This window comes from Micromys minutus (genome assembly GCF_963924665.1).
Source record: "Micromys minutus genome assembly, chromosome: 10".
Taxonomy (NCBI): Eukaryota; Metazoa; Chordata; class Mammalia; order Rodentia; family Muridae; genus Micromys; species Micromys minutus.
The window spans coordinates 60,602,436-60,618,031 of NC_137979.1; the positions used below are offsets into that span (position 1 = coordinate 60,602,436).

Here is a 15,596-nt window from a genome sequence, read left to right on the forward strand (position 1 = left end):
GCCATCCCAAAACCGTTGCTCTGCTGCCCCCTAATGACCAGGTTGGGTGCAGCTGCCCAGAGACAGGGTGAAGGGGAAAAGCCCTTGTTGCAGGAAGGGCTGAGAGTGGCTAGTCTTCAGCTTCTCTTACCTGCAGCAGGCTACAGGTGCTTACAGGGATGCTCCCAGACACAGGAGCTGTATTCACAAGCCATTCTTCCCTCAGACCTGTCTGGTCCTAAAGAGCTAAAAGCAAGGCCAAAGATGCCGGAAAGAGGGGCCAACCCACTAGGTCACTCTGTCTGGATGAGAACGGGATTGATTGACTGCTCCTGCCCTCCCCTTCCCCAAGGGGAGGATGCATGAAGAAACAAGGGAAGCAGCCCAAACGCGCGCTTTACTCAGGGAAAGGCTGGTTCTCCACATCCTCCACCCTGACTTTGATGGGCTCCAGCCACCCCTTCCGGTGCAGTCAGGGTCAGCGTCTGGTTCAGAGTTGGAAGGAGTGCTCTTGACCACTAGTCAGGGGAGGCCATGGCAAGCTCAGGAGGGCCTGGAGCAGACTGAAGACACTGTGCTTTCATCTCCCAGGCAGCTGTCTGGCTTTGGGAGTGGGTAGTTCCAACTCCTCTGCTCACTCGGGGTGGTCGTCTCAGGCTCTGCCTTCCGAGCTCTGTAGGGTCTCTCTTCCGTGTGACTGGTCTGCTCCAGAATCCACTGGCGCTCTGGCTCGCTCACTGCCAGTCTGAGTGTCACCTCCTGGAAGAAGTTGCTCACAGCCACCTGTAAAAGCCAGAGAGCAGACCTACTGAGTGCCACCCCAACACCAACACCTCTGCTTCCCTAGGCCTCCCCACCAACGCCCTCACCTGCTTAAAGTGAAGTTTCTGGAACATCCGGATGCTAGGTTCATTTTCTTGCCCAATTTTGGCCTCAAACATGGTCAGACCTAGCTTCGTCACTCCTCCGGTTATGAGAGAGAGAGGGAGAGAGAAAGGGAGACAGAGACAACAGAGAAACAAACACTCCATTCTTCTAGACTCTTGTCCAAGTCTGCAGTATAGGGCCTGTTATCTGCTCCCCTAGCCCCACCTCAAAAAGGCTCAGCTGAGGCCCACCCACCTCTATCCATGTGGTCAGCTCTGTTTGTCTTACCATAGGACATGATCATGAGAGAAGCCTCGGTGCCGAGTCCCTGGCGTCTGCAGCTGGGCTCTAGAAGAAAGAGCACACTAGCTGGTACCAGACCCCAGGCTCCAGTGTGTATACCTGACGTACTGGCTCACTGGTTTAGCATTCTGCCAAGGAAAAAAGACAGGTGCACAGTACGGGACAGGAGAGGTTCCCAGCAATCTGAACCCTGTTCCCTTCACCAGGGAGCTCTGGGCAGAGGCTAAGGACCAAGGATGCAAAGCAGACAGGGCTCCTCCACAGCATGGCGGGACATCTCCCGAACCTTCGCTCTTTGGAGGATCCCCTCCTGAGCAAGGAACAGATGCGAGTTTTCGAAGATGGCAAACTCAAGGGCTGAGGGCTGGGAAGATGGCTCAGTAGTAAAGTGCCTGCAAGGAGGGCCAGAGTTTGATGCCCAGAATCCATGTCAAAAACAGCTAGGTGTGGAATGCATTCTGGGGAAGGGCACAGCCAGCTAGCCTGGCTTCTTAGCAACTTCCAAGCTGGCCAGAACCCTGTCTCAACAAAACAAAGACTTAAAAAGAAAAAGGTTGATGGCATGTGAGGAACAAAAGCCAAGACTGGTACACACACACACACACACACACACACACACACACACACACACACACACGGCATATGGAGAAAAGTGATGAACCCAAGGGTTAATCACCATGCTGAATGTGGGACAGGGGAACCATCTGCCACAGAGCTAGCTGACAGTGGCTCACTGAGCTCTCTGGGGATTCTGTCTGGGCCAGGTGAGACAAACCTGCAATCATGACCTCGATCTCCGCCAAGGTAGGGTCTTCTAGGTCTGTGAGGAAGAGGTTCACATCCCCCACCATGCAGCTCTCTTCAGAGGGGGAAGGCTGGGCCCTCCATTTCTCTGCATCCAGCACAATGAAGGTGCATTCTGAGGGCAGAGGCAGCAGAGTTAGCGCCTGCAGACTTCCAAGAAAAGAGGTGAGGCTGGTGTTTTCACCTGAACCCAAACAAACAGGGGTCCAGGGCCTAGTAAACAGTTCAAGTTCACCCTTGATCTGAAATAGGGAACAAGGCCATCTGTACTCGAAGGAATGAGGGACCCAAAGGGTAGGAGTTATGGTGTGGAGGTGAGAGCATGGCCTGAACGAACGGCTAGAAATCAAATTGCTTTATTTTCTCTAAACCCCTCCAAGCCCAGTGTCTGCTCAGGAAAAAGGAGTCAGCTTCCGGGACCTCTTTAAGAGGTTCAAGTACAAGCAACCTCTGAACTTTTTACCATCGAGGCTTAGCGACGCCCCCAGAGGGGCAGTAGCTGAGGAGTGGGAGAAAGGAAGAGCAAGGGCTGCCTGGGGGTGGGGGGGCTCCTCACTGTCTTCATCTTCACACCAGCTGCACTGCATCTCATACTCCTGCTCTAGGGTCAGCTGCTCGGAGGCCGTCAGATGCCGCAGTTCCTCTGACTTCATCCACTCGTGGTACCTGTGGCGGTGGGGAGGGGCAAAGGCTTGCCTTAGATGAGAGACACTGATTCAGCAGCATTGGGTTTCTTGGGTGTGGAGGAACAGGCCTGGATGCCCGGTATCTGGGAGGGGAGCCAGGAGGATCAGGTGTTCAAGGCCACCCTGAGTTCTAGGAGACCCTTTCTTCAGAGCAAATCAACAGGAAGAGGATAGAGTGCTTAAGCTCAATCTGGGGAGAATTCTATGCCAGGCTCTCAACAGTACCACTCCGAGCAGCTTTGAAGTCTGAGGTACAAACAAGCAAGAATCTGACATTGGGTGTGGTGGCACACGCCTTGAGGTGAGCCTAGCCTATATAGCTGTAGGCCAGCTAGGGCCGCACAGTGAGACCCCGTCTCTAAACAAATATACATACACTAAAAAATAAATAAGAATCTGACATCTGCTCTTCTCTGGTTTTGCCCACACAGGATAAGCGCTGTGGGGGTAGGGACCTTAGTCGTTTTCACTCTGTGTCAAAACACATTGTAGGTATTCAGTTAATATATAATTGATAAAAAAAAAAAACCCACCCACACAAAAAGTATGAGTTTGTGCTTGAGATAAAGTGGATATGGTTAGTCAGAGGGTAGCTCTAGGTGCCCAGCTTTAAAATAAAACTACTGTCCCCTACACAGCCAGTTTCTCAATCTACCTGATGTTTGCCAACTAACCTCACAGAGTCCCTATATCTCACTTCCGGCCTTTAAACAGTAGGCATCAAAATAATGAATTCAACATCTGGGACAAGCCCATGCTAAGTCTCTATAACGATACTAGGGAATGCCACCATCAGTAATTTAGAACGAGGGAGGAAGACATGTCTTTGTTCAATGCTACACACATCTAGATGATGTAATTACTGATTGAATGCCAAAAAGAAAGCTGAGATATGGATAAAAGAAAAAGAAATCAGCTTTATTCTTCCTGCGTGTAAACCCCACACCCCCACTTTGAGACATAGTCTCTTTAAGTACCCCTGGCTAGCCTGAAACTTACTATGTGGACCAAGTTGGCCTCAATCTCACTGAGAAACCCATCTGCCTTGCCTCCCAAGTGTTGTGCCAGAATCAAAGATGTAATGTTTCTTAAAACAGGCTCCTAGATTAGGACACCTTGTTTCCAACAGCCCTCCATGCTACAACCAGTCAGGTAAAGTTACCTAGGCACATGCTCGGAGGTGTAGGGTACCAGGACCACCTTCTTGCCCAGCAGCATGGTGTTCTGATTCAGCTTCATTGTAGCTGCCTGCAAGTGGGAACAGCTAAAGACTTCAGAGCCCCAAGTGTCTTTCCACGCAACTCTTCCTGTTGCTTCCTGTGAGGCTATGTTGACAGAAGAGCGTCCAGCCTTTCCCTCACAACTACCTGAAAGAACATCCCATTCCTACCCAACGTACCCCAGTCCACCCCCAAATTTTCTGTTAACCCTTTTTAACCTCTTTCCAACCTTAGCTTCCACGTCACTCGGCTCCGGCCCCTCCGCTTTCCTGTCCCCAAGCCCACTCAAACTTCTCAGCTCTTTGCGTGGCACGACAGTGGTTCCTCACTCGTCCAAGCGCCGTAGTTTGCAAACTGCAAGCTCACAACCACCCCCCGCCGAGGAAGGCGTCCCCAACGACGCTACGGTCCCAGAGACCCAGGCTTTCCGCATGCGCGTCGGTGTGCACTGTCTACTTCCGCCACGCAGACGGCAGCCTCGGAGGCCAATCCCGGCCCCGCCCCCGAGAGGCGCCCAATCAGTGCACTGCGCCCCTCCCCACGCGCTCGCTTGGAAGGTGGACTGGGAAACGTGCGCATGCGCGTAGCGGACTCTGGTGCAGGGGGCCGCTGGTGCCGGGTGGCAGCTGCGGAGCTGGAGGCGGTGGCCACTGTACCCGGGTGTAGCTCTGCTGCAGGTCTGGGACGGGCAGGAAGGTAGGCTAGGGTAGAGATGGATGTGAATTTTGGAGTCTCATCTGGAGAGATGGGGAAGGGAAGGAGAGGCTCAGGGACGGGCTCTTGAGAAGAGAGGGAGGCTTAAAGGTGGGAAACCCTAAGGCAGGTGTGAGTGCGAGAGGCCCCATTTAATCCAAGAGGCTTTGGGGCAAGGAGTTAGTATGGAGGGGCGACCTTGGAAAAGCTGACTCCCTGCTGTGGATGGAGAAGCAGACAGTTGTGTGGGCTGTCCTGTGTAGTAGTGAGCTCATTCGTACTGAATGAAATGGACGTAAGCATTTAAGGTAAAGGAGGCTGTGAGGGTTAGTGAGGCTTAGTAGCCTGGAAGGCCTCTCTCAGTCACTTGGAATGTGAGCAGCATCCAGGCACAGAGAAATGCCTTTTGTAGCAAGAGTCAAGTTTGAAGGCATTGTCCAGGAAGCTGCGTCCCACCAAGGCTGTCTCTTGGCAGATACTGAGGCCAAAGTGTCTGAGATAAAAGGGCAACAGGTGAAAGGGGCAGGCTGAAAGTCTTCCCCATTCCCATCTCTGCCATTAGAGAACTAAAGTCTACCCTTTTCCTTAGGAGCTGCAGCAGCTGCTGACACTGTAACTTCTTGGGCCAGCCCTTCCTCTCTGGAGATGGCAGGCGAAATCACAGAGACCGGGGAGCTCTATTCTCCTTATGTGAGTTTTTCTCCATAAATGTGTTCTGCTCACCACCATGCTCCTGGTTTCTGGAGAAGCCCACTGCTGGCTGTGGACTGTACTAATTGTGGCCCTGGTTTAAATAGACCCCCGGTGAAAAAGACTGAAGCTCCGCATAGCTCCAGGCAGGGTTCAGCTGTCTTGGCTCAGACTATATCAGGCTTCTTTCCCATTGGTTTTTGTTGTTGTTGTTGATTTTAGTTTTTAGTTGAAATGATGTGTCTGTGTGTGGAATACGTGCATGCTTGTCAAATCCAAAAGAGGGCACCAGATGCCCTGGAGTTGTAGTTTTGCATGCTTCCTAGTGTGAGTGCCAGGAGTGAACTCAGGTCCTCTGCAGAGGCATCTGGTGCTCTTAACTGCTGAGCTGTTTCTCCAGGTCAGTTCTCCTTTTAGATGCCTCTCAGGGTAGCGTCAAGCAGAACATAACTAACTTGCTCGTCTTCCATAATAACTATCTCTGGGCTCCTACAGATCTCACGGTCTGCCAGTCACATGGGCATCACAGACAGCTGACGCTGTGGAGCTGTGTTCCTCTCAGTTGTCTGCAGCCTTCTTTCGTCTTTTGCTGAATTCTGAGTTGCACAACTCTTGTGGTCTTGGATGTTGAAAGAGGCGGTGAACTGCAGAGTCTCCCAATTGCAGTTTGGTTGAGTGCGCAATTATGACAATTACAGCGATTGATTTCTCTCTGTCTCAGCTCCGTGGCCCCCTCACTTCCCCACACACGTAGTTTATCTTCTGTGTGCAGTATCCAGTTGGTTGTGGTTTTTGCATCACGGGGCCTTCACAGGTTAAGTCACTGGAGGTAACCGTGAATAACCTGGGTTGAGTCACATGGCTACCGGCCGTCACCAGGAAAAGCGGCTCTTCTCCACGGGCCTCTTAAGGATGTCTCTGGTTTCAACAGCTGCCCTGCTGTTCCCAGGCAGCCACAGAGCTCCCCCTTCACCACTGCAGCTCACCAGGAAAAGCCTCTGGAGTGCTGGAGTGGGCGGTGGCCCTGACTGTGCAGTCATGTGATAGTTCCTAGTCTCCCTTGTCAGCAGGAAGATATCTGCACTGTCCCTGCAAGTTGCCACAGTTCCTGCTTTTTCTGACACTGACTACAAACTCAGAGACGTGGAAGTGAGCTACGGCCACGACTGTGTGCCTCTACCACGTAATCATTCACACAGTTTATGATTGTACATATACTGGACGGTTAGGCCTGCATGCCTCAGGAGTTCTGCTCTGCCCACCCCGCCCCGCCCCACCCCCTTTTCTCCTTCCCTTTCTGTGTGTGCTTTATTTTATGGTCTTTGCGGTTGCCATAAACAAGTGCTGTGGTTTTATTTCTGCCTTAAATCGAGAAGGAAGAGAGATGTGGGGGAAAGATGGGTGCTGGTGGCGACAGGGTAGTGTTAAATTAAGGTCAGGGTTCTGAAGAAAGTGGCTATCTTCTTTGGGGCTGGAGAGATGGCTCAGTGGTTAAGGGCACTGGCTGCTCTTCCAGAGGTCCTGAGTTCAATTCCTAGCAACCATGTGGTGGCGTACAACCATCTGTAATAGGATCCAATGCCCAATTCTGGTGTATCTGAAGATAGTGACAGTGTACACATAAATAAAATAAATGTTTTTTAGAAGATTTAATTTTTATATGTATGCATGTTTGGGATTCATATATGTTTATGTATATATAAACGTACGTATGTACTCATATTTATGCATAGGCGTATACATGTGTGTCTGTATATACATAGGTACACATATACATGTATATATCATATGCATTGTAGTGCCCTCAGAGGGCATCAGATCCCCTAGAACTGGTGCTATATCTGGTTTTAAGCCACCATGTGGGTGCTGTAAACTGAGCCAGAGTCCTCTGTAAGACCAGCAAGTAGTCTTTATCCCTGAGCCATCTCTTCAAATTCTAAGGTTCTTTTTAATTAGGTTTTTTTTTTTTTTTTTTGAGAACTTTGTACAATGTGCTTTGAACATACTGACCTACTCCTCCAATACCTCCCAGATCCACCCTACCTCCCTACCCCCTCAACTTTGTGTCCTTTTAGAACAAAAGCAAAACAAAAGGCCATCAAATTTAGTTTGTACTGCTAATGTACGCTGGGACAGGTGGCCAGGGGCTACTCTCTCTCTCTCTCTCTCTCTCTCTCTCTGTGTGTGTGTGTGTGTGTGTGTGTAGCTTTCATTTGAAGATAGCCACTTGGCTCCTTTCCCCTTTATTCTGGGACTTGGTCTGGCTTGAGCTGCCTTTTGTCACGACCACTGTGAGTTTATGGGTGGTTACCCTAATGTGGCTAGAAGATGCTGTTTCCTTGTGGTCATCCACAGCCTGAGGTCTTACACTTCTTTCCACTTCCACTGTGCCTTCTGAATTACCTTAGGGTTTCTTAATCTACCGTCCTAGAAGAATAAGTCTAGTGTGCGTGTGTGGGGGGGGATGGTTATTGTTTTAAAATTTTATGTGTATGGGCATTTTGCTTGCACATATGTCTGTGTACCATGTACCTGGTGCACACAGAGACCAGAAAAGGACATTAGATCCTCTAGAACTAGAGTTACAGATGGTTGTTGCTGTCATGTGGGTGCTGGGAACTGAACCCAGGTCCTCTGCAAGAGCAGCAAGTGCTCTTAACCACTGAGCCATCTCTCCAGTGGCACACTGCCCCCACTGCCTTTCACCCCTTCCCCTCCCCTTCTTCTTCTAGATCTTCTCCCCTGTCTCTTTAGATTTTTTTTTTTTAACTGTGTTATGCATGTCTCTGTATAGGCAAGCAGAGGGTGTTAGATCCTCTGAAGTGAACTATTAGGGGTTGTGAGCTGCCTGACATGGGTGCTGGGGACCAGGTCTGGTCCTCTGCCAGAGTAGTAAGTGTTTAACCGGTACTTTGCCAGATCAGCTAGGCCAGCTGGGCAGCAAGCTCCAAGGGTCCCTCTATATCCACCTCCATAGTGCTGGGCTAACAAGTGCAAGCTTCCATCCCCAGGCTTGTTTGAGCGTTTGTTATTTTGAGACAGTGGCTAGCCTGAAGCTCATTATTTAGACCAGGCTGTCCTCAGATTTATAGAGATCCACTTGCTTCCTCCTCCTCCTGGAGTGCTAGGATTAAAGTAATGTACCACCACGCCCCATGTTTTTATGTGGGCGCTCAGGAGTAAAACCTTCGGTCTGCATGACAAGCAGTTTATTGACTGAGCCATCTCCACAGCCCTACAGTCTTAAATCCTGGTTGAAGCTGAGACACCATTGCTGCCTTCTGGGAGATGGTGCGTGGGTGTCCTGGGATGCAGGCAGATAGAACACCATACTAAGCTCCCGAGGGCATGGAGCTGCAGGGCTGTGCCTTTCACAGTTCCACACACAGAGGAGCCAGGGGAACCTGCACAGAAAGGTCGATCTTCAGAGAACACAGCAGGGCCTCATTCCTCCACTTTCTGTCACCCTTCCAAGAACCCCCCCCCCCGCCCCCACGGTCATGTGACCTCCTTTTCCCCTTCCACAGCTCCTCTTGACCTGGCCTCTGGCAGAGTTGAGAGTGGCTTCCTTTTGCCTGCTCCTCATGACCGATGCTCACCTTCCCTGGAAGTAAAGAGGATTGAGTGTGCACCCAGACTGCCGCGGCCCACAGATGGCGAAGGAACCCTGCCTCGCACCTCTGAGCTCCCAGCGGACACACAGTGTTTACTTTGGATCTAAAAATAGTAGCAAAGCAGGACAAACAACGTCTAGAAATCAGAAATTGCTAGGTGTTTCCCCTGAACGCATATATGTGCATGATTGCAGTTCCTACAGAATCCAGAAAAGGCTGTCAGATCCCCCGGAACCGTATCTGTAGATGGTTGTGAGCCATTGCGCGGTGCTGGGAATAGAACCCAGGTCCTGTGGACGAACAGCCAGTGCTCTTAACCACTAAGCCATCTCCTCAACCCTACAAATGTTTGTTTTCTAGACAGGGTTTCTCTGTGTAGCCCTGGCTGTCCCAGGACTCATTCTGTAGACCAGGCTGGCCTTGAACTCAGATCTGCCTGTCTCCCTCCTGAGTGCTGCACCTCGATTCTACAAATGCTGCGTATGCTTAATTCTCCCATAAAGTTTTTGCCTACTCTCCCTTTTTTAAAGTAATTTGTTTATTTTTACTTTATACGTGTTAGAGTTTTATCTGCATGTATGTCTGTAAGAGAGTGTCACATTCCCTGGGACTGGAGTTACAGACAGTTGTGAGCTGCCACATGGGTGCTGGGAATTGAACCTGGGTCCTCTGGAAGATCAGGCAGTACTCATAATCGTTGAGGCATCTCTCCAGCCCATGTCACGTTCTTAAGCCCTTTGCCTTGCTTGCACCACAAAAAGCCTCTCATTTTTATAAAGTTCTTACCCCTGCTTACTGTTTCTCTTCAAAATGTTAGGCAGAGAGCAAAGCTGCTCAGGATCTAGAAAATGTCAGGGGGTTAGCTGGGGTCTGTTCTCAGTGCCTTATAGGGAGCCCACCAGAAATGGCCACTCAGATGTGGTGCATGGCCAGTCAAAAAGTCTTTATGCCATCTGACTGGGACCACACCCAAGTGTTGAGGGGGTGGAGGGGTGACAACAGGACAGGGACCTAGGTGTGGCCCCAAGTGTGATCTGCAGATCATGGGATTTTAAAGGGCAAAGACCTCGTCCAGACATTTTGCTCACCAGCTAGGACTGGGGGCTTCACAGAGTAAGCAGTTTGAAGCAGGCAGTTTTGACAGACACTAAGACGGTAAGATAAGCAGTTATCTGGAGGAGGTTCCGCACAAACAGGCTAAGATAACTTAGTTAAGCCATCTTGACCTTTGGTTCCTAGAATAGAATTACGTGGTTTTCCCTGAAATTCTCTATCAAGATCAGATTCTTGTTAAACCTGAAGCGGGCTCAGCAAGAATACAAGGTGAAGGAACCTCTGCACTGTCTTGGCCTATCACCCCTACTTCAAACCCTCCAAACCATGGCACCCCCCTCACTTCCACTAGGGCCTGTGTCCCGTGGCTCAGTTTACCCACTGCAGTCAACGTCCGGCTGCCAGAAAACCCTACGCACAGAAAGTCCTGTAAGACTGTGATATCAGAATCCAGCTGTTGCTCAGTCCACAGCTCCTGCAGGGCTCCTCCCCTCACACAGATCCAGACATTGTGAACCCCTAGCTAATAAACTCTTCGAGGTGCTAGGGTCTCTCCCCTGAGGACAAGAGGGTGGCCATGCATTTCTCTTTCCTTGCAGCGTGGCCGGCAGAGAGCCTGGCTGCAGACTACACTGTGAAACTGTCCTATTCTAAAAGCTGTGAGATGCCCCCCCCCACACACACACACACATACACACACACACTCATGCCATGGGGGACTGGATTCTCTTCTTCAGAGCCATGCTGTCATTTATCAGTTTGTCTGGCCATGCATTGGTAACTCTTAATAAAAAGTCCTTACCCCATCTGTCCCAGTGTCCCTTTGGACCCCCACATTCAAGGCCCCGACATCTCCCACTATAAGCCTTTGTACCTGGAAGTCCCTCCCCTTGAGCTTTTTTCCTTGTGAAGGGGGAGGCACACAGAGCAGGAGATGTGCACTTGATGTAGCCCATCTGTGGAAACCAGAAGACAACTCTATTGGTTCTCTCCTCCGTTACTCTGGCTCAGGCTTTTCCGCAAATTCTTTTACCTACTGAGCCATCTCGTCAGCCCGTGCTCCTCCTCCTCCTCATTGTGAATCCTAGGTTGGCCAGATCCACATTCTCCTCTCCTTAGACTCCCACATGCTGGGATTGCCAGAACAGGACTTCCGAGCACTTTACTTAAACTGCTTTACATTATCTCTTGCAACAAAGCCTACAGTTCTCTTCATTCTTTTCCTCTCTCAACTTAATAGATGTCTCTGTTCCCATTGTCTGTAGTCTGTAGCTTTATCGGATGAAGTGGGTGTGTCTGTCTAGTACTGTTGACTCCTCTTTTCCAGGCACAGCCTAGGCCAGAGGCTCTGTAATGGTTGAATGAGGGAGTGAGCTGAATTTGCTAATTTATTCTAGCCAGGTACACACAGGCTTCAAAGTGCCAGTGATGAAACTGACCCTAGTCAAGGTAAGAATTTGTCTGCTGTCGAAAGTCACTTGTAAAAAGCCCGACTTACAGTTCAGAAGGCCAAAGGTGTACTGTCAAGCCCAAGATAACCTGAGCAGGGTCTGGTGAGGTCCTTTGACTTTAACTTTATAGCATGTCCACTGTGTCGGGTTTTACATTTGCTTTAATTTATACAGTATGTGTATGCATATGCATGTACCCATGGGTGGCAGTTAGAGGACAATTTGCAGGAGTCAGTGGGTCTACTTGTGTTGTCACGTTTGGCAGCAAGCACCTTTACCCAGTGAGCCATCTCTCTGGCCCTATAGGTCTCGCTATTGTTTTAAATCCCGAACTTGCTAGTCAACTGCAGTAGTGCATGACTGTAATCCTAAGACTTGGAAGACTGAGACAGAAAGATTGCCATGAGTTTCTGGCCAACCTGGGCTACTTAATACCAGGCTAGACAGGACCACATAATAAGACCTTGTCACAAACAAAACGAAAAAGCACAATCCTGAAGTCGGTATGGGGAGAAGGCTATAATAGCCCAGTTTGTGGATGTCACTGCTAAGTGGACAGTGGCAAGAGCTGGTACAGAAGAAGAGCAAATCAAGGGATCAGCCACCTCTGAGAGGTTCTCTAGAGGTCAGTAGGCTGTGGTACTCTGCCTTCAGGAGGCCCCAGCCAGGTTGAGTGGAGCCCAGAAACAGACCGAAATTGACAAGAATGGAGATGGAGGGGCTGTCGTTCTCTGGTTGTCCATGCAAATGCGCGGCTTCCCAACACCTGGATAGAGATCGTGACTCCTTACGACTCAGGTGCCATCCCTCATCTGTCTCCCTGGTGAAGACCTAGGAAGGCCTTCACAGTGGTAATGTCATCCAGAGCTGCCCTTAGGTTAACTAATTCCCTCGCTGACCATTGCTCCTGTTGGTTCCAGGTCGGGCTGGTGTACATGTTTAACCTCATTGTGGGCACAGGCGCGCTCACCATGCCCAAGGCCTTTGCCACTGCTGGGTGGCTCGTCAGCCTCGTCCTGCTGGTATTCGTAGGCTTCATGAGGTAAGAGCTAAGGGGTGGGAGCGGGAGGCTGTCACTTGGGGACTGGGGACAAAACTGGAGGAAAGTCCACCCAGGGAGCCTCTTAATTAGCAGGAGAGCTCTTGAGGGGTAGGAAGATTGCTGTTCCCATACATGTAGGTAAGTGGGCCCTAAGCGAGGTGGCCCAGCACAAGGACAGCGGATCCAAAGGTCACCAGGGCCTTTTTGCTAGAGCAGTGGAATACCCCTAAGCAGTTAAGCCAGGACAGCAGACAAGCCCTGGGGGTGTCTCACGGGGCAATAGCCAGCTAGCCCTGACATTCTCTCAGGCTCCTTCCTCTGAGTTTTACCTCTTTAACCACCAGTCCGTACTCTCTGAGAAGACAGCACCCAACCACTGAAAAGGCCAGCTAGAGAATCAGTTTGCACGTTAGATTTGCTTAAAATAATTTACTACAGGCACACACATTCACAGATATACCCATACATACAAATGTACGCACACATGCATGTATATATGCATGGACACACGCATACACACATATGGGCCAGTCAGTTTTTTAAGAACCTTCCTTGTGTCAACCCCACCTGCCCAGGCTTTCACAAATACCGGCTTTGTTGGGGGTGTCGGTAGCTGGTACTTCAGAGCAGACAGAGCCTCCTCTTGGAGATTTCTCTGTCACTCTGAAGTCCCATCATGGTGGTCCAAGCTGTAATTAGAACACAGCAAGTCCAGCCCCTCCAGCAGGTCGGAGCCCATGTTAAAGAGGTGGGAAGTCAGGCTGCAGAGACTGCTCAGCAGTTCAGAGCACTTGTTGCTCTTGCCGAAGACCTGGGTTCAGTTCGACACCCACATGGCGGCTCACAACCATCTGTAACTCCAGTTCAGGGGATCAGATGCCCTCACCTCCATGGGCAGCGTACAGTTTTCATGGTACACATACATACATGCAGGCAAAAAAATAAAAATAAAGCTTAAAAACAGAAGGAAGCCAGTTGGGGTGGTGCACACCAGTAAAACCAGAGCTGAGGTAGCTGCCGGACAAACAGGAATGGAAGGAGTCATCCTCCACTACATAGTAGATGCCCCCTACCTCCTACCCCCTCTCTCACCCCCACCCTTGTGTTCATGCACGAGCGCGCGCGCGCACACACACGCACACGCACACGCACACACACACACACACACACACACATACACAAAGTGGGAAAGAAACATGAAGACTCCTCCAAGGAGTTTCTCCCCTGGGAGACACTTCCATCCTATGCCATCCTCCATGTTAGGGACTTTCCACTGAATAAGGTGAAGATCTCTCTGCCCTTGTGGACTTGACCACATCTTGGGTGGGAGCGGAGTAGGGAAGGCAGAGCTTAACGGAGAGCAAGTTACAAGGTGATAAGAGAAAAAGATAGTTGCAGAGGGGCTGGGGAGGTGGGGACACTGCAGGTTTAAGTAGGGCCTGGGGTGTGAGGGCGTCGGGACCTGGGGTGTGGGAGCATGGAGACCTGGGGTGTAGGAGCCTAAATGTGGGGTGTGGGGTTTAGGGAGTGAGAAGGAGCTGTCCCACATCAGAGGCTTGAGGAGAACACCCTAGAAAGAATGAAGCAGAGATAAAAGCTGAAGGAAACAGGCGCAGAAGAGGCTCCTGGGAGGGGATCACACCCAAAGTTTGAGGTTTCTTTGTGCACTTATTTTGGGGAACCTTGGGGGTGAACCTCTGAGTCCTGTTGGCTCATGACATACTTCATGCTCTGGCAACCAAGAGCTCTCAGAGTTCTTGCCCAAGTCACTGTGTCCCCTTTAAAGGCCCAGTACAGGCAGCCATCTGAATGGGGAATGATTATTGGATGCCCCCAGGTATGGGCTGCTACAACCCACTCTGCTAAGCCCATTTGCTTGAATGTGATCAATGAGTTGGCTCTGCAATCGTAAGAAGCTTTCTTGTGCCTTAATTAAGATTGATTTCAGTTTCACTTCCAGTAATGCGTGGAAATGCAGAGACTTTAGAAGGCGCAATTAAGCAAGACCATGAGAAACCTTTCTGGGCTTCCCCAAGCTTCATTCCCTGCCTCTGGTCCCTGACCCTCTCTGGTGGATGTGGGTTTAACTGTGAGCAGCAGCAGCAGGTCCTTTCTTACCTGGTTGGAGGGCTTAGCATTTACTGCTGGCTGCTGTCAGTACCGGAGGGTGTGGGGACAGAGCTGTGCAGTCCTCAGAACATCTGGAGAAAAATGTTAGCCCCAGCAGATTCAAGCCCAGGGTTGCAGCAGCCGAAGGCAGCACCCTGCGTCCACTGTGAATGGAAGCATAGCCTACCCTGTAGGCTGTGGGTAAGCGTCTAGTACCTTTTCCCAGTCTCCCTTTAGAGAAACAGGAATGCAAGTTCATTTTAAGATTGAGCCAAATGATTTAGGAAATGAAAGTGGTGCCCAAGGAGCAGGAGTTGGATTCCAGAGTAGAGATGCGCTTTCAGCCTAGCCTCTGTCCCCGTGGTCCTCACATTAGTGTGTAATTGAAAGATGGCCACTGCTCTGTGTTCTGGCAAGAAGTGAAAGCTGCCTGCTGTCCTTCCAGAAGCTGTAAGAAGCCCCTCTGTGAATCAACCCGCCACCTCAGAGCGCCATTTAGTGTCTGCCCCAGAAGGCTCTTTCTGGGTAGCAGGATTGCCTCACCTACCTGAGTGCCACCTGCCTCCACTGCCGCTTGAGCAGTCACCCTCTGTCTTAGTCGGGGGTTACTACTGCTGTGATAAAGGGGTTTGTTCGGCTTACAATTCCACACTGCTGCTCATCATGGAAGGAAGTCAGGATAGGAACTCAAACAGGGCAGGAACCTGGAGTCAGGGGCTGACGCAGGAGCCATGGAGGGATGTTACTTACTGGCTTGATTCCCATGACTTGTCCACCCTGCTTTCTTATAGAAAGAGCCCAGGCATGGCTCCACCCACAATGGGCAGGAGCCTCCCACATCCATCACTGAATAAGAAAGTGCCTACAGCTGGATCTAATGGAGGGCTTTTTCAGCTGAGGTTCTCTCTTTTCAGTTAACTCAACCTGTGTCAAGTTGACATAAAAGCAGCCCGCACACCCTCCCATCAGCTGGTTTTATGACCCTCTCCTGTGCAGGAGATAGACACTTATGTTGGTTGTGACTTTGAAGCAAGACAATCATTTGGTGTGCACAGTGACACTGTAATTTCTCTTTTACATTTTTT

At 50.4% G+C, this 15,596-nt stretch overlaps 2 protein-coding genes across 4 annotated transcripts in view; one reads left to right on the top strand and one right to left on the bottom strand.

Moving 5' to 3' along the window:
- Positions 1-368: 368 nt before the first annotated feature.
- NAT9 (N-acetyltransferase 9) lies at positions 369-4,282 on the bottom strand. 2 transcript variants are annotated; one of them, XM_080923299.1, is made up of 7 exons: positions 4,089-4,282; positions 3,802-3,887; positions 2,510-2,619; positions 1,925-2,068; positions 1,135-1,194; positions 849-943; positions 369-762 (listed from the first exon to the last, which is right to left on the bottom strand). In XM_080923299.1, exons 2-7 carry the CDS (start codon positions 3,876-3,878, stop codon positions 523-525), a joined length of 726 nt encoding a protein of 241 aa, XP_080779425.1. In that variant the 5' UTR covers positions 3,879-3,887; positions 4,089-4,282; the 3' UTR covers positions 369-522. The 2 variants fall into 2 exon arrangements, with proteins under 2 accessions (XP_080779425.1, XP_080779426.1); XM_080923300.1 differs by lacking the exon at positions 3,802-3,887.
- Positions 4,283-4,452: 170 nt separating this feature from the next.
- The window catches only part of TMEM104 (transmembrane protein 104), a 54,525-nt gene continuing 43,381 nt past the window's right edge, over positions 4,453-15,596 (top strand). For both annotated transcript variants that reach the window (XM_080922662.1, XM_080922663.1), the window contains exons 1-3: positions 4,453-4,555; positions 5,142-5,242; positions 12,281-12,402. In XM_080922662.1, the coding sequence (XP_080778788.1) occupies positions 5,198-5,242; positions 12,281-12,402 (167 nt within the window). In that variant the 5' untranslated portion in view covers positions 4,453-4,555; positions 5,142-5,197. The remainder of the gene's footprint in view (positions 4,556-5,141; positions 5,243-12,280; positions 12,403-15,596) is intronic.

Excerpts from the sequence above, each read along its gene's own strand:
- NAT9 (XM_080923299.1), bottom strand. The coding sequence starts at position 3,878 with ATGAAGCTGAATCAGAACACCATGCTGCTGGGCAAGAAGGTGGTCCTG. Across the intron at positions 1,195-1,924 it reads GATCGAGGTCATGATTGCAG|AGCCCAGCTGCAGACGCCAG; the intron begins GTTTGTCTCACC and ends TCTTTCTTCTAG. Across the intron at positions 763-848 it reads AGAAACTTCACTTTAAGCAG|GTGGCTGTGAGCAACTTCTT; the intron begins GTGAGGGCGTTG and ends TGGCTTTTACAG.